This window comes from Apteryx rowi, unplaced genomic scaffold (assembly GCF_003343035.1).
Source record: "Apteryx rowi isolate R43461 unplaced genomic scaffold, aptRow1 scaffold_25, whole genome shotgun sequence".
NCBI lineage: Eukaryota > Metazoa > Chordata > Aves > Apterygiformes > Apterygidae > Apteryx > Apteryx rowi.
Window position 1 is genome coordinate 1,082,485 of NW_020448863.1, and position 20,912 is coordinate 1,103,396.

At 36.0% G+C, this 20,912-nt stretch overlaps 1 protein-coding gene across 1 annotated transcript in view; it reads left to right on the plus strand.

The window, feature by feature from the left end:
• Positions 1-20,912, plus strand: part of PLEKHA5 (pleckstrin homology domain containing A5) — a 74,340-nt gene that overhangs the window by 13,860 nt on the left and 39,568 nt on the right. Inside the window, exons 5-11 of the mRNA XM_026066930.1 lie at positions 1,218-1,318; positions 2,277-2,392; positions 9,863-10,330; positions 15,175-15,643; positions 17,259-17,342; positions 19,981-20,100; positions 20,772-20,825. Of these exons, the coding sequence (XP_025922715.1) occupies positions 1,218-1,318; positions 2,277-2,392; positions 9,863-10,330; positions 15,175-15,643; positions 17,259-17,342; positions 19,981-20,100; positions 20,772-20,825 (1,412 nt within the window). The remainder of the gene's footprint in view (positions 1-1,217; positions 1,319-2,276; positions 2,393-9,862; positions 10,331-15,174; positions 15,644-17,258; positions 17,343-19,980; positions 20,101-20,771; positions 20,826-20,912) is intronic.

The window sequence follows — 20,912 nt, forward strand, 5'->3', positions numbered from 1 at the left end:
TATAACTAACTATTGATCCTTTTTTTTTTTTTGTATTGATATTTTAAATATTGGTAACCTTAAGCAAAATCAAGTAAATTTAAACATATGATAAATTAGGGCAGATAAGAACCAAAAATGTCCCCTGCTTAAAGTCCTTTTTGATGAATGTATTCCTATTTACTTCATAAAACAAAGAAAAACTTAATCCTAAAGTATAATATATAGAAAATGGTTTATTTTGTTAGAAATATATATTTGAACAGTAATGAAACACTTCTTCATATCCAGTTTACTATATCGGCTGCATAAAGTGTTTGAGAAGAATTGACTCTTATGACCAAATGGATGCCAGTGGAGGGCACCTTTTTGTATTGATGCAACCAGTATCAGCGTATTCAGTATTCATATCATATGTGTCTTCTGCAAGTTTCTCAACTTTTATTTTTCTCCATTAGTCAAAATATCTCCATTCTGCATTCAGAAATATCAGTGACTCCATAGTTATTTATTTTAAGAAATGCAGTTGAAGTTGGATTAAAATCTGATTTTTCCACAGCAGTAACTGAATTTAGTATGAGGCTTCAGAGGAGAATTCTTGTATTTGTTTAGTAAAATATTTATTGTGGTTCCCAGAGGAAACGTTTAGAAATGCTTCCTCTGACTGGTAGATCTCCTGTGGTTTCCTAGCAAGAAATACTGGTCTGACTAGTGTGAACCACTTCCAGAAAAGGCTCTGGAGATGGCAGAATCAAATTCCCTCGCAGTATCTGCTGTCATTGATGGATTTATCAAAGCGGATGGGCTAATGATGTGGTAAACTCTTCTCCTGACCTCCCTCTCAGCCCACTGCACAATATACATGAGTGTGTGCTGCTCACAGGCTTTCACACTGTTCCACCCTCCCTTGCTCTCCCATGTGTGCCATGGTTTCTGTGGCCTGTGGTGGCAGGGAGGGGTGGCATGACCCCTACGCTGACCGCGCTCATCCCTGGCTCTACGCAGGTACCTGCCTAACATATCGGTCTGGCTTGGTGATTCTGTAATGCATTTTCTTCTAAGGTAAACTCACTCTATTCTTCTCTTGTGTCATGTAAAAAATAAATAAATAAATAAGCAAACAATTTTGGATACTCTTCATGTTTTGTTAAATACAGGTTTTCAGGTAAAAGTGTCTGAATGGGTATTTCATCTATCAAAATACTTTGTTTCTCTAATCAAAGATTATGTATTTATAGATGAGAAAGAAGAAGGAATATTGGGTAGCATACTTCTACCCAGTTTTCAGATATCCGTTCTTTCTCCTGAGGACCATATTAACCGCAAATATGCTTTTAAGGTGAGGGAATCCAATTTTTCAGTTTAATTTTATATCTGAAAGTACAATAGCCTAGTGATCAGAACTTGTTTTACTGAGTTATTATGCAAAATAGGGTTGACAAACAACTTCTGAAGTTGATTTTTGCATAATACTGTAGCAAAGGATTCAAGTATTTAGTCTGATGTAAATACAAGCATCATTATTAGAATAAGAAAAAGGGTGGATATTGTAATATTGTTTATTACTAGCCTTTTATTTGTAGTTCGTGAGCCTTAAATAGCATTTGGTGTTTTGGAATTGTGAAATGCATCCACAGCTAGATTTATGTCACTAATGAAGGGTATGTAGTTATTTAGATACCAGTTATCTTTATATATAAATAAAATATGATATTTTTGTCACGTAAATCACAATATTTCATGAATCATTGTTAGGATGTTTCACAGCTAATTTTTAACCATGTTATAAATCAGGTGTTATGAATCAATCTACTACATATTCTCTCCTGACCTTTTTTTGTTTGTTTGTTTGCTTTATGAGCTGCTTTTGGCTATTCTTAATGCCTGCTAAGCTGCACATCATTTATTTACAGTGGTAAGTACAAATTAAAACTTACTGTGTCATTCAGACTGTGAAAATCTTTACCAAAGCATGTTATTTATGTTCATTTATGTTCACTTATATTAATGAATAATCAAGATTTTTTTAAATAATTCAAAGAAATGCAAGGACTCTTAATCATGTATATTAATGAAGAAGCAGCTATGATTGAAAATTTTAAGCAATTACTTTGTAAATGAGAATGCATTAAAAGAGGAACATAACTGTGAAATACTTCTTCCAATATTTTTTATGATAATATTATATTCAGAAATCTTATTAAATAATGTTACTATTTGTTCTATTTTTTTATTTGCCTCTTTTCTTTTACAGAATCTTATATTTTTATTGCTATGACCATGTCATTTCCAATCAGGCAGCTCATCCAAACATGAGGACCTATTATTTCTGCACAGATACAGGGAAGGAAATGGAGTTGTGGATGAAAGCCATGACAGATGCAGCACTTGTGCAGACAGAGCCTGTGAAAAGGTAATATGGATTGGCAAACCAGTGGAACAATGTATTTCTTTCTCATATTTGATTTGATTTATTTGAATGAAAGGGTATGCCTTAAAATAGAATGTAAATCCACTGGAGTAATTCCTTCTTACATTTAAGGACCCCTGCCAATTTAACAGTACAGGATAAAACTTTGGACTAGTAAAAATAATCTAAGTTCTGTTTTGACTATAGATGTATTAAGAGTAAGGGGTTAGAATAAGTAAAACTGACTAGTTCATTTAGCCAGTGGCATCCAAAGAAGTGAAATGGTAAGTACTACCTGGAGCATGTTGACCTCCTCTACCCCTCTGACTGAACAGCAATAGCAGTTTAACTCCTGGTAGTCTTTGGCTTACGCCTGTTTTAGGTGCCAAAGTCACAGCCACAGATTCTGGCTAATTTAATTGAACAGTTGCACCTTCTAAGGACTGCTTAACAATTGACACTTAGGTGATCTAGAACCTTATCTTTTATGTGTGTATGTTTTGGCAAAGAAAAGGAAGTTATCACTGGAAGCCCTGTGTTTTCAGAAGCTGAATATTACCTGATGTGGTTTAACGAGTACATTTTTTTTTTTCCTCTGAATGTGGAACCCTTGGTTCAGCTCCATAGTATCTATGGTAGGAACCTTATCAGTTGAAAATTTAAAGCTCCTCACTTCTGATGGCACAGAAATTAGTGCTGATGGCTGCTGTTTATTGTTCTGCTTTTGCACTCTCTTAGTTCTTGCTACACTGGTGCTAAATGATGGCAGCAATGGTGAGAAATTTCAAGTAAAAACAGGTACCAAAGAAGGAAGAGGTACAGTTTTTGCAGAAAGGTGAACACATGAAACTTGTTTAAAATACAAGGAATCTTTTTCCAGTGCAAGTCATTTCTGTTAACTTGTTTCTGGCATTTCTGCATCCTGTGTTCTGGTATGGTGCTGCCAGAAGTATAAAATGGACCGCAGAATGATTAGACATATTCACCTTACATGTTTTAATATTTTTGTGAGTTTTCAGTCAAACGTAATGTAATCTTTACTTATGCCAATGTGCATAACATTCAGAAGGATAACACTAAAACTAGCAACACTTCTAAATTTGTATCTGTGCACCCTTTTAGTAACTAATCTTAAACAAAAAGTTGAAATCTTAGCTTTCTATTCTAATACCCTGCTCTGTGTGTGTGTGTGTGTATATATATACATGTATATATAATAGTACATGAAGTATTTCATTCTTTGCATCGGACAGCACACTGAAATAGATTAATAGAAAAAACAATGTTCTCTGTACTTTGGGAAAATAAAAAGCATGTCCTTCAAGCTGTCATTTGACGTGTTTGTTTGTTTTTCCCCCTAAAAAGAATCCTGAAAATAAATAAAAGATTTCAGCTTGTAGAAAGGATGAGTGGTAGGCCCAATTTCCATCATAAAGTTGGATATGATTAGGTATGGTTTCATATGAAGACAAGATGTTCTTAATCTCCAGTAACCCTCTTCTTGTTTTAGGGAACAACACATGATGTGGGGAAAGGATGAGCAGAGAGTGAGATAGAGCACAAATAGATACTTCCGTACCAGTTTCACTTTAATTTCTCCATGGAGAACTTTTAAAAGAGATTACACTTAAAATAATGAGGTTACCTTAACAGAATAAAACTCTCATCTAGGCTAGTCAATAATAAACTTCTTTTGAAAAAGCTATGTTGGGTTGCACTGTGAGTGCATTGTAAATAGCTAGGGTACCTTACAGATGAAGAAATGATTTTTGTTTAAAGTTAAGTGGGTCTGATTTGGTTTAATCGTGATTTATACAAGCGCTTCTTAGGGGAGTGATATTTAAGTGGGTCATGCTGAATCTTTTTGAACTAGTGAAAGGACCTTCATTGGTTAAAAAGAATCATTGGGTATGTGCAGTACTGTAAAGATTGAACATTTGAAGAGGACATGTTTTCTTTATAGTGGGGGAGGAAAAAAAATCAGAGTGTAAAACAATATCTCTCTTTGACCGAACCTCCTTAGTAAGTCTCTTCATAGTCTCTCATGTAATAGACAATGTTCTATAGAAGGTATTTAGTAAGCTTGAATATATAAATAAATATTATATAATTGTGATATTTATTTTAACATAAGCAGCAATCCAAAATGAAATTTTAATGTGAATAGTCACTCTTTCATTGGGTTCATTAATATAGAAGTAAGGTCACGTTTGCTGCCTCACAGGATATCAAGATATTTACTAAGCTCTGACTGACTTTTGGTCCAGCTTTGCAGGATAGTCTTGCTTTCTAGGCCGCGCTTCCACAATTGCTTTTAACATGCCCAAAGTGCAGTCTGTTGCCATTAGGGGTAGCCCAGCCTCCCCAAATGCTTGGCTATGCGTTGCCAACTCCTTCTTTCAGCAGAAGTGCCCATTCCAGGACTGACTTCTGACTGTTTCAGGTATCTGACAGCGTGTAGCCAAAAGGTGAGGGTTTTCTATATAACTGAGCTTATCTAGCACCTCATCCACCTACACGCTCTTGCCACCTGCCTTGCATTGGTGCTGGTGCTTATATCTCCCTTTGGCGAAGCCCACTAAACTAGTACAAAAGCTCTTAGCAGAAAAATCAGTCGTTTTCTGCCTGATTATCAGGCTGAACTGGCTTACCAGCAGTCAAAACAAGTGTCAGAGACAAGAAAAGCAACTGTATAGCACGAACCTATCGTTTTAATTCAGGACAAAAAACCCCCAACCAACCAACCCCCAAAAAGCAGAACAAAACAAAAACAACTTGGCCCCTTTGAAGAGTTTAGTATTCTTGAAATAATTACTTGAGAGAAGATACATTTCAAGACCAGTGGAGTCTCTTAGACTTTCGTGTCTATTAGCTATAATGAAGAAAAAATCCCTCAGACATCTGTTTCTAAAGAATCCATCTTTTGGCTATCATACCAGTCCTTAAAATGAACCATTTAGCAGGATATGATCTTATCCAGAAGAAATACTCTTTATTCCCTGTAAAAATCTGTTAAGTATTAAGCATTGTATTACCTCATTTCTGAGTAACCTAAAGTTTGGCACGCGAGTAGCTTTCAGGATAAATGGTTTTGGATGAATCAAATTCAGCTGGTGCCTTTTTTTCTCAATGCTATTTTTTTAGAGGTTCTAATATAATATTGAATACAGCTTTCCAACAGACCAATTATTTGAGATACTATAGCTAGTGTTTTTAAGAGAATTTACTCTCTTAAATATTTATGCAGACTGATGTTGAGTGACTTGTATGTGCTTTTTAATATGAATTGCCCAATGATAAATCAGACTATTTACAGTATAGTTCCTTAAATCTGGAAGTTAAGAGACTTCTGTGCCGATGGTACTCTGAAAATCTAAACCCAACAGTCTGTCAAATTGCATGATTCAAGTTTAAATAATTTCAGAGGCAGAATCTATATCTTCATTTTTCTGAGGATGAGAGTTCCTTAGAAGGAAAAAAGATAAAAGGAATATTTAAAACATTAAGTGCTTTTTTGCTGTGTTTTCCATAAAATATTCTCACTTTCCATATGTAAAGAGCCACATAATACAGAAATGAGAGATTGAGATGAGAAAATAAAAATGTAACCRTTTCTTTTAGAATTGATCTTGAATTCTTAGCAGCTTGCAGTGGAAAAACTCCCTTCTGATGTATAACTGAAGGAAGGACAGCTATGCCATATTTTGTCCCATGAACTTAACTATAATTACTGCTTTCTAAGCATTTTTATTTTACCTAGATAGTAGTTTCAGGTTTAATAATGTCCTGAGGGGATCTATCAAAATAATTAAACCCGAATACTTTAATCAGTCAGGAACTACTTAAGCTTATCACTCAAAGTATGATCTCAGGCAACCTCTCTAGATTAGCAAAGCATCTTATTCATTCCATGTTGTATCCCCACAGGCTGTAGTGGAGTTGTATCTATGTGTAGTGATTGTTTGCTTGTATTTATAGATGCTAATATCCACCAACACTGTGATTTATCAGTTCTACCCTGAATGCAGGCTGATTTCTCTACTCCCCCATGTTTAAGGGCATGATTTTTCTGTCCTTTTAATGGCAGCTGTGTGTGCTTCAGAGAAGTTGTTTCTTGTTCTTGTTTCTAAAAACACTTGTCAGCATAATGACATCCACAGTGAGGGTTTTACCAACATTGCTGTATTTGAACAGATGTGTTTTTCTTTTCTCGTGCCTCTACCTGGCTTTGTTATGTCACTAGTGATACAATTCTCATGTCTGTCTGATACTTAATTATGTTAAAAAAAAAAAAAATCATTTATATATTTTAAACAGTTGAAAACAGTATTTTCCTTTATTACTGTTCCAAAGGTATTTTTCCTGGTTTGTTGTTGAAACCTATAAATGGTATTCAATGTGTACTGAAACACATCTTTGTTCTACGTTTGTTTCTTTTCTGTCTTCTCTCTCTCTCATCTTTAAAATACCGTGCAAGTCTTGGTGAAGATGTCCTCAAGAGCATGGTTTTATATTTCTTACACTTACTTACTAGTTTCTGATAATTCTTTCCCATTTGGAACCTTTGCTGTTGAGTGAGATCTTTTGCTGACACTGAGTTGACAGAGTTAATCCATGGAGTTAAAGGAGAGCCCAGGAGTCTATTTATATCAATCTGGGTGTCAGTCATTCACTCATTACAGCATCAAACAGAACATCAAATATAAATGCTTGGCTCTGCTGTGTATAAAGCATACCAGAGTAACTAGTGATAAAGCATAGAGATCCCATGCAGAAACAACTGTGTGTGTGTTTTTTGTTTTTTAATTAAGATCTACAGAGGGAAATATGATATTGTGGATAGAACACTGTGCTCAGTCTTGAATTTGCCACTTAGCTGATGAATGTCCTTAGAGGAACCACTCTCCGTCTCTGCACCACAGTGTCTCCATCTGTAAAATGGCAACAGTTTCTCTGCCATGAAACACTTATTTAAAAAGTGCTGTATAAGGGTGGTACTATTTAAGGGATGTACATATTAAAAAAACAAAAAATAAATAAAAGCCTGTGTGCAGGATTGTTTCCAAGGTAGTCCTTATTTATTTCTAAACTCTAGAGTGCTGACTGGGAGCTGAAATTTTTAACACTTTTTTTTGGTAGACAATTGTGAGAAATTTAGTTTTTCTATCCACTTTTCTTTCTTTGGAAAATTCCTTTAGTGTATGATAAACCACTGGGTAGTACAGTTTTGAAGTAGAGGGAGGAGATGAGCCAATTTTTTGTGTACCTTTGAAAAGTAACCCAGGCAGAAATGCTTGGGTCTTTGGAACATTCTTAAAGTCTTGAAAAAACACTTTTAAAGTGCAGTAGGAGACTAGCATAGTATTTCTTTGCTGATACCTGGGAGTGATGGAAAAGATGATGTGAGGATAGCAGCCTTGTCATGTGTGAGCCTCTCTCCCTCCCGGCAAAAGCCCCAGTAAAAATGCACTCCACATTAAGGGTTTTTTTTCTCTAAAAATTACTGTGGGCAGAAATATTGCCCTCTCCTTTCTATTGGCAGAATATATCTGATGTATCTGACCTCTGTATTTAATAGTACCATACAAGAAAAACCATACTGTGTTTAAAAAATAATGCTGATGCATGTAACCAAGGATATGCACGTTAGATTAGTGATTTGAATGTTTTTGTGTACACTTCATTTGATGTGCATATGCACTTTTATGTCAGCAGCTCAGGAATAATATGGAAGAAGCTAGAGGAAAAGGGCTGTTTTGAACAACTCACAATAACAGAGTGAATTTTGGAAGACTTTTATCTTGTGGTCAAGTATCATGCGTACATTGGGACCATCATGCTAAGGTTACAACTATGTCAGGAAGAGGCAGGGGAGAAAAATCACTCCCCTATTGACACACACAGTATGGGTGCTTTGTACCAACTGACCTAGTGTAGGCAGCAAATGTGGCTATTTTGCTGTGTCTGATAGATATTTTTGCAATAGTGCAGCTTCCTTCAAACACCAGATGCAGGAGATGGACTTGTCAGGTCAGCGGGAGGCTCTTGATTCATAACAGCAAACTCTTAGCAACAGAGTAGGGTGGTGATGGGAGATGCAGTTAAAAGTATCCAGACTTATTAGCAATGGGTAGTACTTTATGGAGACCTTACAGTCTTCAGGCCTTTACATATTTATTGGGGTTCTGTCCCAAATAACTAAGTTGTTGGGAATTTATGTCTTAAATAATTTCTTGGGGAAATGCAGATGTGTTGGATGTTTAGGCCTCACGTTCAAGGCTGGGTAAGCAAAAATGCATACCTTTACATATGCAGTTGCTCTGCTTGGAAATAGAGTATTTTTCAGTGAAGTGGTCATTCTTGTGCTCCTGGTCATTTGTTTACCTGGTGGCCTTTTGCACGCATAGACTAGGCACTGGAACTGGACACAATTATAAAGATAAATAATGTATTTGCAAAACAAATGCAAAACAGTTTGAAAGCTTAATTTGACGTCACCTTAAACTGCATTAGATTTGTTCTTAGTTTTGATTTATACACATGTAATCTTTAAAAAACTTTATCTTTTCTTTTTTCCTCATAACCCCAAACATGTTGATCAAAACATTTCAGGGATTTTTGTTTACTTTTCTATCACCATCTGAACTGGATGTTCAGATCATGTCCCAGTGCTGAAAAAGGTACAGCTTCTTAACATTTTGAAATTTCAAAAGGAAGGTAGCTAATAGAACTACATACAGTGACTACTTGTGTAAGTACTGTGCAACAGTATCTGTTCTAAATATGTGTCATTATTTTTGTGGCACAGTTCCCCTAGTCAGCAGCTATTTTCCCCTGTAAAATTAGGGAAGCCACAGTTATTTTCCGCAAAATGTAGAGCAGCCAAAGTGATAACATACCAGAGAAACCTAACTGATGCCAGTGACCATGAAAAGTTGTTGTGGGTTTTTGTTTTTTGTTTTGTTTTAAGGAGCTCGTTATATGTTAAATGCGGTAATTTTGTGAATCACAGGCTATTCAGCAACATAATGTGCTACCATTTTTAAAGACTGTTTTAAAAATGGTCTGAATTTCAGGCTGTTGACATCTGGAAGCTTTGACTCTTGAAGAGTCACTGAATTTTCTGTTTAAATATCCAGCCCTTTGGGAACTGAACATCCACTTTTCTGGACTCTGTCTTTATTTCCTCTTGTTTAGTGCACATTTACTGACAGGGGTTAATTTGAAGCTAGCTTAAAAAATTTCTTTTATGTTATACTTTTAAAATAGCAAAGAAATAGAGAAGCATAACAAAAAATCTGACATTGATTATTGTGAAAGTGTGTCCTGGATTTTTCTCTCAAAGACAAGATGTTAGTTTAAAATACTTGGGCGGTGACCCCTGAAACAACCCTGTAAACACAAAAGGATTCACTTTTTTTTTTTTAATGCATGTTTTGTTGATGTTACAGCTTGTCATATATTCCTTTCTAGAGTAGAGAAGCTAAGCACTGAAAACACACCACCTCAAGAGGCAAATAATATTTCAAACCACCGGGTGCTAATTAAGCCAGAGACACAAAATAACCAGAAAAACAAAGAGGTAAACAAAAATGAAGAGAAGAAGGCTTTGGAGGCTGAAAAATATGGATTCCAGAAAGTTGGGCAAGACAAACCATTAACAAAAATTAACAGCGTAAAGCAAAATCCTTTGGGGTCAGAATACAGGACCTTACTCACCAGCACAGTTCAGGCTGGACACTTCAGGCCAGTTCATTTAAACGGGTCTGAAAATAAAGCTGTTGGCGTTGGCCTGGCAGACACGGGAGATGGAGGTCAGCACAACGCAATTCAGTCGCATATGGAGTCGGAGCGAGTCATGCAGAGAACCAATTCAATGCTGCAGCTGGAACAGTGGATTAAAATACAAAGAGGAAAAGGGCAAGAAGAGGAAACAAGAGGGTAAGTACTATGTAATTATTTTGTAGCTAGGCTTTCTACTAAACAGTGCTTACACTTGCATCCTGGCTAGCTCCTTTACATTTTATTGGTCTATATCGCATGAATATATAATTCATTGCTCTCTAAGAATTGCCTATTCAGAACAGATCAGATCCATTAAAGTTTCTTATTTTATTAACATTGACTGATTACTAACAAAGTTTAATTTGTTAGTAACTTCTTTATTAAGTAAATAAAACTGGCCAGAAACCCCTTTCAGATGTTAAAAATTTCTCTATCCTAGCAGAGTGAAGGGGTCATCAGTCATAAAATTCCTTTTCCTCCTAAAATCTGGTCTTGAAATTGCTCTATCTCTGTGTTTTTATATACAAGATCTTGTAACAGAATTTTATCTAAAATTCTTCAAAAATTATTCTAGGCAGCTTTTTAAGCTTAAATAAGCTTTAATTGAAGAGAGAGAGAAGCTTTACCTACAAGTAAGTTATATAAATTTATCTAACCTGATGCTTAAAGCTTTTTTTCTCCTGAAAGTAAACATATCCCACTTCTAATATTGAATTCTAGCGCTTATTTATGAAGCTTTGAAATTGTGCATGAATGATTGACAGTACTTAATCTTATGCCCATAGCAGTTTTTCTGTTTGACAATGTAGGGACATTGCTTCCAGCCTAGCTTACAGACAAGCAGCTCTACTGGTCAAACATAAAAGTTTATAATATTCCATTAGATGGAAATGATGTGGCTGGTATCACAGGAGATATTTTGAAGAGTTGAGATCTAGGGACTTCACCTGTAGGTGGATGGCAGAGCAGAGATTAAGACCTACTCAAATTCAGAAGAGCTGCTTTCCTGAAATGTTAAAATAGGGGAGTGGTGTTTGTTTTGTGTTTTGCAAAGCTGCAACAATTTACATTGTTCTGCCTTATGCTTGCCAAAATTGGTTGAAAGTTTCCCTATTGCCTTCATTAAATATAATTAGGAATTGTTAAACTGGTGTTTCATGAAGTAGACAGCTTGATCAAGTTTGAATTTGCACTGCAGAGAGCAACTTCCATACCCTGACGTCTGTGTATTTTGTATGCTTGGGTAATGAGAACAGAAAGCTCTTTGATGCAATTAGATATCTTAAATTGGACTGTAAAACTTGCATTCAAACACTAGAAATGTGAATAGCTGTGCTGTTTTTCAGCTGCGGACATTACAACCTTGAGTCTTTATCCCTCTCCCACCTTCCATTTTGATGACTCTTACCACAACTCTGTTGTGCTGGCTGTATTTTAAAACACACTGATTTCACTGTGAGAATTGGATTGTGGGAAATGCTATTAACAATATGTTACTATTCAGAAGTATTTTATTTTTGGTTATAGAGAATATTTATTGTTTAACTATGGGTGGCAGCGATTACACAAAAAGTATACTTAGAACTGCAATTCCACATAAAACTAACAAACTAATTGCCCTTGTGCCGTCTTCCTAGTTCTGATGTGTGGAACTGGCATTGAATAATTATCAGAATTTCTAATGTGTAATGGTGTCTTTAAAATGTGGTTTCATTTAAATTTTAAATTTTGATTTTGTTCAGATTGCCAGATTCTGACTGGAGACAGAAATTTAAGTAGAATTGAAGTTGGCGACTGAGAGTAGAAAGAAGCTCCAGTTTGTGTTGAAAGCTTAAGGTTTGGAGGAAAAGGGGCTAGTAAGATAGTTTTTTAGTAAGGCCTGTTAAATTTGTGACTTCTATTTTTGAGAAAAGTACTCTCTGCTTACTGCCACAAAGATGCTTTCCAAAACATCTCTCTCAGACTTGTACTGTGTTAGAGGAGTCCTTGAGAACCAAACTGGACCTCTGTGATGTGTGAGACTGAAAAAAAATTAGGACTTTAAGTATACTAAAATGTTAAAAGACAGAGGCTCAGTTAAATAATTATTTATGAAATAGCAGCTGCTCGTCACCCTCAGTCTGGAGTGAAAATGGTTCATGGTAAAAAATACTATTTTTTTAGAGGAGAGGCTGACTCCTTAGCTGTTTCTGACTGCATCCTAAATTAATGATGGTAACATGGATTTTAATTTTTGAAGCTATTATCTGCCACTTCTGTGGGAATAGATGTCTAGTTTTGCAAGAACAATGTGACTAAGAGGAACTGATGCTTTAAGGAAGACAAGCCTTGCACACTTTGTAAACCACAAATACAGTATTCTGCTTTAGTGTCCTTTTACTGAATTGATTTTGCATCAATGGGTTATGAGTAAATATCTTCACCCATGCCCGTATGAGCTTCTTCCTAGAGTAACTGCCGTATTTGTGGCAACAGGGTTTCATCTTCTCTCTGCCTCGTGTGTGAATCAAGCACAGGGTGAGTCCTGTATTCTGGGCCAGCTGGCATTTACGTTCTTCAGGACAAAGAAATATTTTGAGGATTCGCCCTGAGGGTGCCATAACCTTGCAGAGCTGAGCCCCCAGAGGTGGTGCAGCAAGCCGGCTCCTCAGCTAGGCCGACTGGCGCGCCATGGCAGATGCTGCTGCCCAGTAGTAACGCTCTGGAGACTACCTCTAAAGGTGTTTTGAATGAGTCTATAAACTCATGTGGAAGCCTTCTTTTCATACAGAAACGTTTGGAGGGAGTTGTTATGATGGCATTTGCAGAAACGTTTTGCAGCCTGGTGGTCTGCATGACTGTCGTAGCCTCCTTTTTGCAAGGAAGGCGGTCAAAAGTTGGAACGCTGTCTAGAGTTGTTTTTTTTGGATTTGATTAAAATAAGGTGTACAAATATCAACAGGACTTTGGTGAATCTTTTATCAAATGATGTAAAACAAGGCTTAATATTGATGTGATTGGGCTTTCTACAGTTTTCGTAGTCTAAAAGATGGAAATATCTTCATAAATGCCCTAGAACATAAGGAATTGCAAGGAGAATTTAAATTGCTATCTGCATATTGAGACCCTCAAGCAGCTTTCCTCTGAGTTGCCTGGGATTTTTAAAGAAGGCAACAGGATTACAGCGACCATTAATTAATAAAATGGGAGAGGAGTGTCAGTGAGAGAGGTATATCGAACTACTGGATTTCTTCATGAAAATCTCAAACTTCACCATAGCCATTTGTAAATAGCTCAAATAGTATTTTGAAAGTTAGAAATTGAACCCCAAAGTGTCTTGGTTGTTTGTTTATTAAATATGGAGGTAGAAAGAAAGCCTTATAATTAATGAAAGTTATAATTGTCATTGATTATTAATAATTATCATTAATTAACATAATTATAAGCACTTAAATTTATTTTAAATATATTATATTGCATATATTAATATTATAAAATGTATATCATATGTTAATTCTATATTTTGTTTATATTATTATCATTGGTAAGGCCTTATAATTAATGATATGAAGAAGCTCAGAGGTATTTAAGCAGATTTTGCAATAAGAGAATAGGATGAAGAGTCTATTTCCTTGTTTTTGGTCACAAACTTCCTTGCTGATTTGAAGCCCTAAAATGCAAATTTTCAGCGAAGGTAGCAAGCTGCCCAGTCTATAAAAAGGGAATAATACTTCATTAATTCATGGAAAGCCTCAGAAACTGTAGTCAGATTCATTGTTTGTAAAGCTCTATAGCAGCTTTCATCTGCAAAATGTTCCAGGTGGTCATAAATACTCAGCTTAACTATTTTCAGTGGAAGGTAGGTTTTACCACCATCGATTTCCTTACTAGTTTTTTCGTAAGAATGTAGCATACATAGTGCTGTTTCACCTTGCCTTTGCCCTAAGTCACTCCTTTAAAGTACTTGTGGCACTGAAGTCATTCACATGGCAGAATTGACTTTAGATACTGGTGCCTTGCAGTTCTATGGTTACAGCTGGAATTAGGCTAATTAAGGTGCAGCTAGAAGTTGCTGCCCTCTAATGGCTGAATCCTGTCCAATTTGAGATTAATTTTTTCTTCTTCACTCTGGAAAGTGTCCATCACAGATACGTCCAGTAGCGAAAGGCAATAAGTGCTGCTCATCAGAATTTGAGATAGAGGTTGAATGAATCAGTGTGTATGACCTATATTCTGTCCTCTGAAAAGACAAGAAATACTTTGTCATACTTAAGCATGCATTGATGTTTTGCTCTGGAAAATTTTGCACTTCAACTAATGCTGCTGCATAGAAGTTGCTAAAAGACTATAATGCTTAGGGATTTTAATATGGCAACAAATTAAAGAATAAGGCTTTAAATTCATACTCGATTTGAAAATCAATAGAATATCATGCAAAGAAATACTTTGCTTTGTTTCATTTGAATAGCTGATATGAAATGGCTTGTCATTAGTGATTGAACAATATAATTTTATTAGACAATTATTGCTGTTTTTCCTTGGTCTGCTGTTACAAATTCATATTTTTTTTTATGTGCATAGTAATTGCTCAAGATTTTCTTTGAGAAATAATAGGAAGCATTTTCACTTTTAAGGAAGAAAACATTTAATATCAGCTCCTATTGGAAACAGTATAGAACTTCTAAACTTTCAAAACTTTGATCTAGCCAGCCATAGACACATTACAAGATTTGATCTAAAATTGACATTACTACACTGTTAAACTGGTAAAAAGATGAAATACAAAATGGACAATCAAGCGGGTAATCTGATCAGATAGGATCTGATTTCAGCTACTATAATGCATTTGATCAGTATAGTTGATTCTGTAATACTTTTTGTTTTTTCCATTTTTTTTTAAAAAATGATCCTTGGGGTATTCCAAAAGAAGATGGCTCTAGCTAGATAAACCAAATAAATATTGAGCAACTATATTTCCATGTTAATGTTGTCAACTAATAAAAAGAAAATTTGTGTTTCAGCATAATCTCGTATCAAACGTTACCAAGAAACATGCCAAGCCATCGACCTCAGGTTTTACCCCGGTACCCAGAAGGCTACAGAACGCTGCCCAGGAACAGCAAAGCACGGCCGGAGAGCGTCTGTAGCGTAACACCGTCGGCTTATGACCGAACCGTGGGGCCAGCGACAGCTGAGGAGAAACGAAGGTCAATGCGTGACGACACAATGTGGCAGCTCTATGAATGGCAGCAACGTCAGTTTTACAATAAGCAAACAACTCTTACGAGACACAGTACGTTAACTAGTCCCAAAACTATGATTAATATTTCTGATCAAGCAATGCATTCAATTCCCACCTCACCTTCTCATGGTTCAATAGCTGGTTTCCAAGGATATTCCCCACAGCGGACCTACAGATCAGAATTGTCTTCGCCAGTGCAAAGGGGAGATGTAACTATTGATCGCAGACATAGGACGCATCATACTAAGGTAAAATATTTGTTTTAATAGTTTTTAAAAAAAGACTTATATGGATTTTTAGTAGAAGGTGTCTGATTGCTGTAAAACTCTCATGTTCCACTGTATAGTGTAGTATATTTTATTGTAACGTAGATTAAATTACATCGTGATGTTTTCATGGAGGAAGATTTGCCTAAAAAAACACTTAAAAACTGTGTAGGTCTTAAAAGCTTGTTTCTAATTTGTTGGATGAAAACATGTTGTCCTAATATCGCCGCCCATGGCATCGCATTTCTCTTAAGAGAAGAAAAGGACACAGTAAATATATTATTCAGGGTAGTTTGTGAATGTGCAGACATCTCTCTCCCTTGTAGCTTTTTTAACTGGAACTTCAGGAGATCTGAAAGTCCCTGATTTCTTTCCATCTGCTTGTTGTTTTCTGTTCTTAAGCCACAAGTTTGTCTGCTTTAGGTTGCAGCAAAAACTGAGTGTACTCATTTCTTTTGATGCCTTTTTTGAGTTATTAGTGAGATTATTAAAGCACATGACCTCAGTGCTTGACAAGCATAACTTTGCTAGTCTTCATTAGTGAAAGGGAGAGACTAAGTTAGTTAAACTCATAAACCTGAGTGCCATATGTGTCTGTGTATCCATTATGTGTTATGGATGTTATTTTACTAGTTTGGAGACAACTGAATAAAAATTATGCTGTAAACTGGGTGTAAACTAACAGGTTTCCTAGAATCAACTGTATAAAATGCTCCTAGGTTTCATGAAGCTGTTTGTTTAATCTTTAGCTCAGGTGTCTGGTGAATGTCTTGAGGCAAAAAAATAAAATAAAATAAACCCTTCAAGCTGCATCTTGAGGCAGTTTAAACATCTTACAATTGCTTACCAACTTTCTTTTTCAAAAGCTTTTAGGTCCCTGCCAATAAAGGAGTCATTTTGTTTTTATATCTGTTGTCTTAACTGCATTGAAAATTTAGTGATCAACATTACTCACAAATCTGAGAAATATCACAATGCATGTGCTTATTTATCATTTCAGCCATGTTTTGCTTTCTGGTATGTTTTTTTTCCTTGTGTAATGCATTATGCTAGCATTTCATTTCATATTTAGCATCTTGTATACAAGACTTCTGTTTCTCTTCAGTCTTTCATGTTAGTTACTTTGTCTTTTTCAGTTCTACAACTAGCCTTTCCCATTAACTTAAAAACACAAACCAGTTTCTAAGAGGTGGGTAGTTAGGAGACCAACTGTTTACAACCAGTAGGATCAATTTAAGATTGGAAGCCATCTGATCTATAAAGAGACTATAGATTTTCAAATGGCTTTCAGTGTTAGATGAAAAACTAAAATTGTTGTCTTTTACACAGGCAGGTGTATTGGTAGGGCAGCCACTATGAGAGAGGACCATTAATTAAATGAACAATGAAAGTTGGCATATTTCTAAAATTTAGAGGTAGACTGCTCAAGATGAGTGTCCAAGCTGGTAGATCAGCAGAGACCATGATGAGCCAAAGCTGTCACAAATCAGAACAAATTTGTCATGACAGTGAAACTGATTTTTTTTTAAATATATTTAATAGCTGTTGATTCTTTGAATAACTATGGATCATACCATGCAATTCTGTTTTTGTACAGCATGTCTTTGTGCCTGACAGAAGGTCAATGCCAGCAGGTCTGAGTTTGCAGCCTATTACTCCTCAGAGCCTCCAAGGCAAAACAGTGAGTTGCATTTTTATTTGGTACATCCGTTATTGTGTTTTTTCTTTTAAGAACAATTCCTTAAATGTAAAAACGCAGCACTGAATTCTTATTCTTTTCAGAGTTTGCATTAAATATAGCCTTTATTTTAATTAGCAGAGATTTTAAAAGCAAATTGAGAGATATTCTATGATTATGTTAACTCTGAGAATATTCTGTGGACACTGAGTCACTAAGTTCAGATTTTCTTCCAGAAAGATGGACTTTTGTAATCAGCTTTAATACATTACAAAGATTTGGGGAGGAGAGGAGAGGGATATACCAAGAACAGCATTTTTATTTCTCCAATACATTTTAAGAAAATCCTAGAAATAAACTTTTTGGTTTTTTGGAAATCTTAAGGCTACTGTAACACCATTCAGTAACATGATGTTCCTTCTGATAGCTCCCATTTGTCTGTGATGGAATTAAAACTCTGAAGATATTTCATCAAAGTAATGCTGATGAATATTGTCAACCTCACTAGCTGAAACATGACTCAGCCAAAAGCTAAGGCATTGGCCTAAGTTTACTAGATTTTTTTAAACAGTTTTTGTCTTGTTTCTGTAATTTTTCTCTGCCCAGCTTAGATTACTGGCAGTTAAGAATTTAAAGTATAGATGTTGGATCTTACTGTGGGTACCAGCTCCACAGTTGATCCTTCCGCTGCCCAGACCCCCTGTTCCTTGCACTTCCCAGCATGAATCTCTGGCACTCCCTGCGACTTCTTCTTGGGCGCCCTGTAGCAGCTGGTGCCTTACCTCGCACGCTGGTGGAAGGCCTTTCTGCGCGTTCGTGGCCCCTGTGCGTTCATGGGCTGTGGTGCTGGTGCCGGGCTGATGAGCGGGGGCAGGGTGCAAGGCGGTGGCGGGCTCTGCCTATAGATACCAGTAGCCTTGCCACCAGTGCAGGCGTTGCAGCAGCCAGAGGAGGAAACCTTGTAGGTAGCTCTTTCAAAAAACAAAAACAAAAAACAAAAAACAAACCACAACACTTACAGCCATGTCACAAATGTTTGCAACGTTATCTGTGTCTAGAGAAGGATAGGAATTACTGTTCAGTTGGCTCCTCTATGGAAAAAAAATTGCTTGCAAACTTTTCATTTAACTACCATTAAAAATGTATTTCTAATGCACTAAAATCAGATTGTTGCAGGACATACCAAGAGAAGTTTTGATCTTGAAATACGATCAGATTCAATATTCCTTTTGTTCAAAGATGCTTCTCACAATTGTCTTATTTATAAAATTTAAGTTTTGTTGTGCTTTGAATTGAGACTAATTTTCACGCTGACAGCCTTGGCGCTGCTTCTGGGAGAAAACTTGAACATGTATTGTATAGCAGTCTAGATGCTGATTCGTTCTGAAATTAAAAATTTTAATTCAAGATACTGAAAGAGTAATAAAAACAAGATTGTACGTTAGACAATTTGGCCTTGGTGTTTGTTTTCCATCGAAGCTAATGGTTTTGACAGCTGAAGCTATGTGGAAATCCCTTGCTCCCTCTTGTGGGCTAATTTGATATAAGCTCACAATAGTGCCAGTGCCATGCTTATTCTCAGATATTTTTGTTCTTTATTCCAAAAAATTGAGATTTGTTCTTCAGTATTTTAACATTCTTGTTCTCTAGAGGTTTTCTTCTTTACTTTTTTGCTTTTGGGAAATTCTGTGACTATGGGAGAGAACAAGCAGGGTTTTTTTTTTTTAACTCACAGAGCTTGTTAATTGTGGCAGTAAATCAAAATGCCGGGTGAATATTTAACCTCTTATTAAGATTCACTTCTGGAGAAGTGTAAGAGACAGAAGAAAACAAGGAATATAACAAAAATATTTGTGATGTTAATGGTGTTTTGCTTCCTTAGAAGTGTTGCTAATAAAAGTGGGTCCCAGAGAAAGTTCATGCAGATTTTTCCAAATTGACCTGAACTGTCCTCTGTGGAACTACCTAGGAAATCCCCACTTGACTGTGATTTTGTATTTAAATAATCATGGGTTTTAAATACCACTCCCTGTTCCTTCCTAAGGCTATATTATACATCTTTCTAAGTCATAGAAATGCATCATAAATTAACTGTTACCCTCAAACCTGTGGAAGGAGGGACTGAAAATAATTTTTGTCATGCTTGTGCTATTTTCTTGTGTGAAAGATGCTTGTTTCTGATGCAGAAACAGAACTTTTTTCTGTTTTTTTTTTTTTTTTTTTTCAACTGCAAATAGTTGTCCATGTACAGATAATGATATGCTAAATGTTGGAATATCTCCCCCTTCACTTAAGTCAATATCATCAATTTGATATGCCTGTCAGAAAAAATCTGTTTTGAGGGCTGCACAGACTTTCTCCTGCAAAATCCTAAATTCTTTTGTCCTTTATACAGAATATTCTTTATGGCCATCTTTATGGCATTTGCAGTATCATGTGTTTTGAGTAGTTAAAACTTAACCCTTTGTTAAATATTTGAAAGTGGTCATTTGGGGGAAAACAGTGCATCTTTTGGTATATCAGTATAAGCAGTTCTGTACCATGAGAAAGATACTAAGAATGCTTATTTTAATCAAGTGTTGTTTAGGATACCAATTAACCTTTTTTCCACTCTTTGGCTTCTCACACTGCACTCCTTCAGCCAGAGGAGCTCACGCTGCTGCTAATAAAGCTGAGACGGCAGCAAGCTGAACTGAGTAGTATCCGGGAACACACACTAGCACAGCTCATGCAGCTAAAACTTGAGGCCAGCAGCCCAAAGGTCAGCTATAAAGCAATGTGTGTCATGTACCATTCTCACTAACTTTTAGTCATTCATTAATCAGTTTGCATTGTACCATTAGTGCGAAATTCTCTGACTCCTATGGGTGTGGATAGAATGCCCTTGTTTCCTCCCGTGTGTGATGTTCTGCTATTAACCCTTTGAGTTTTTAGCTCAAAGAGGTGGGAACACTTTAAATACATTGCACTTATTAAGTTTTAAGTGCAGTTACAGGCTCTTAACCTGTTTTTGCTATAAACAATAGTAGTGGTAGATAATGAGCTTAATTCTTTGTGTATATTATATCAGATAAAATTTTATTTGTAATCTGTGGACAAAAATTAGGATGTGATTAAAACACAGATTTATCAAAGGGTTTAGAGTTGTCTGTGTAGTCATACATAGAAATTCCAGGTGGATATACTGTATTTTATATGTAAAAATAAAGTCGAAAGTAATAGTGTATAGTATGATTCATGGCAAACTTCCATCATCATTTCTGTTTCGGGGTCAAAACGTGTTAGAAGTTCACAAAGAAAAGGTAGAAGAAAGTAGAATTCTATTTCTAAGTGAAACTGAAACATCACTGTCTAGTTTGTCTTTTAAAACTCTCTTCATGCATTCTGCACCTTCTGTCCCTCTCCTTTTTCCTTCTGACTGCTGCCTGCTAGAATGAGATTCTTTCACATCACCTTCAAAGGAATGCCATACATTTGGATCATCAGGTGGGATTTGCAACTTTCTTATATGTTTATGTCTCTTAATGCTTTTCGCTTGCTCCTTTCAAACTGGAAATATTTGGGGGGGGGAGG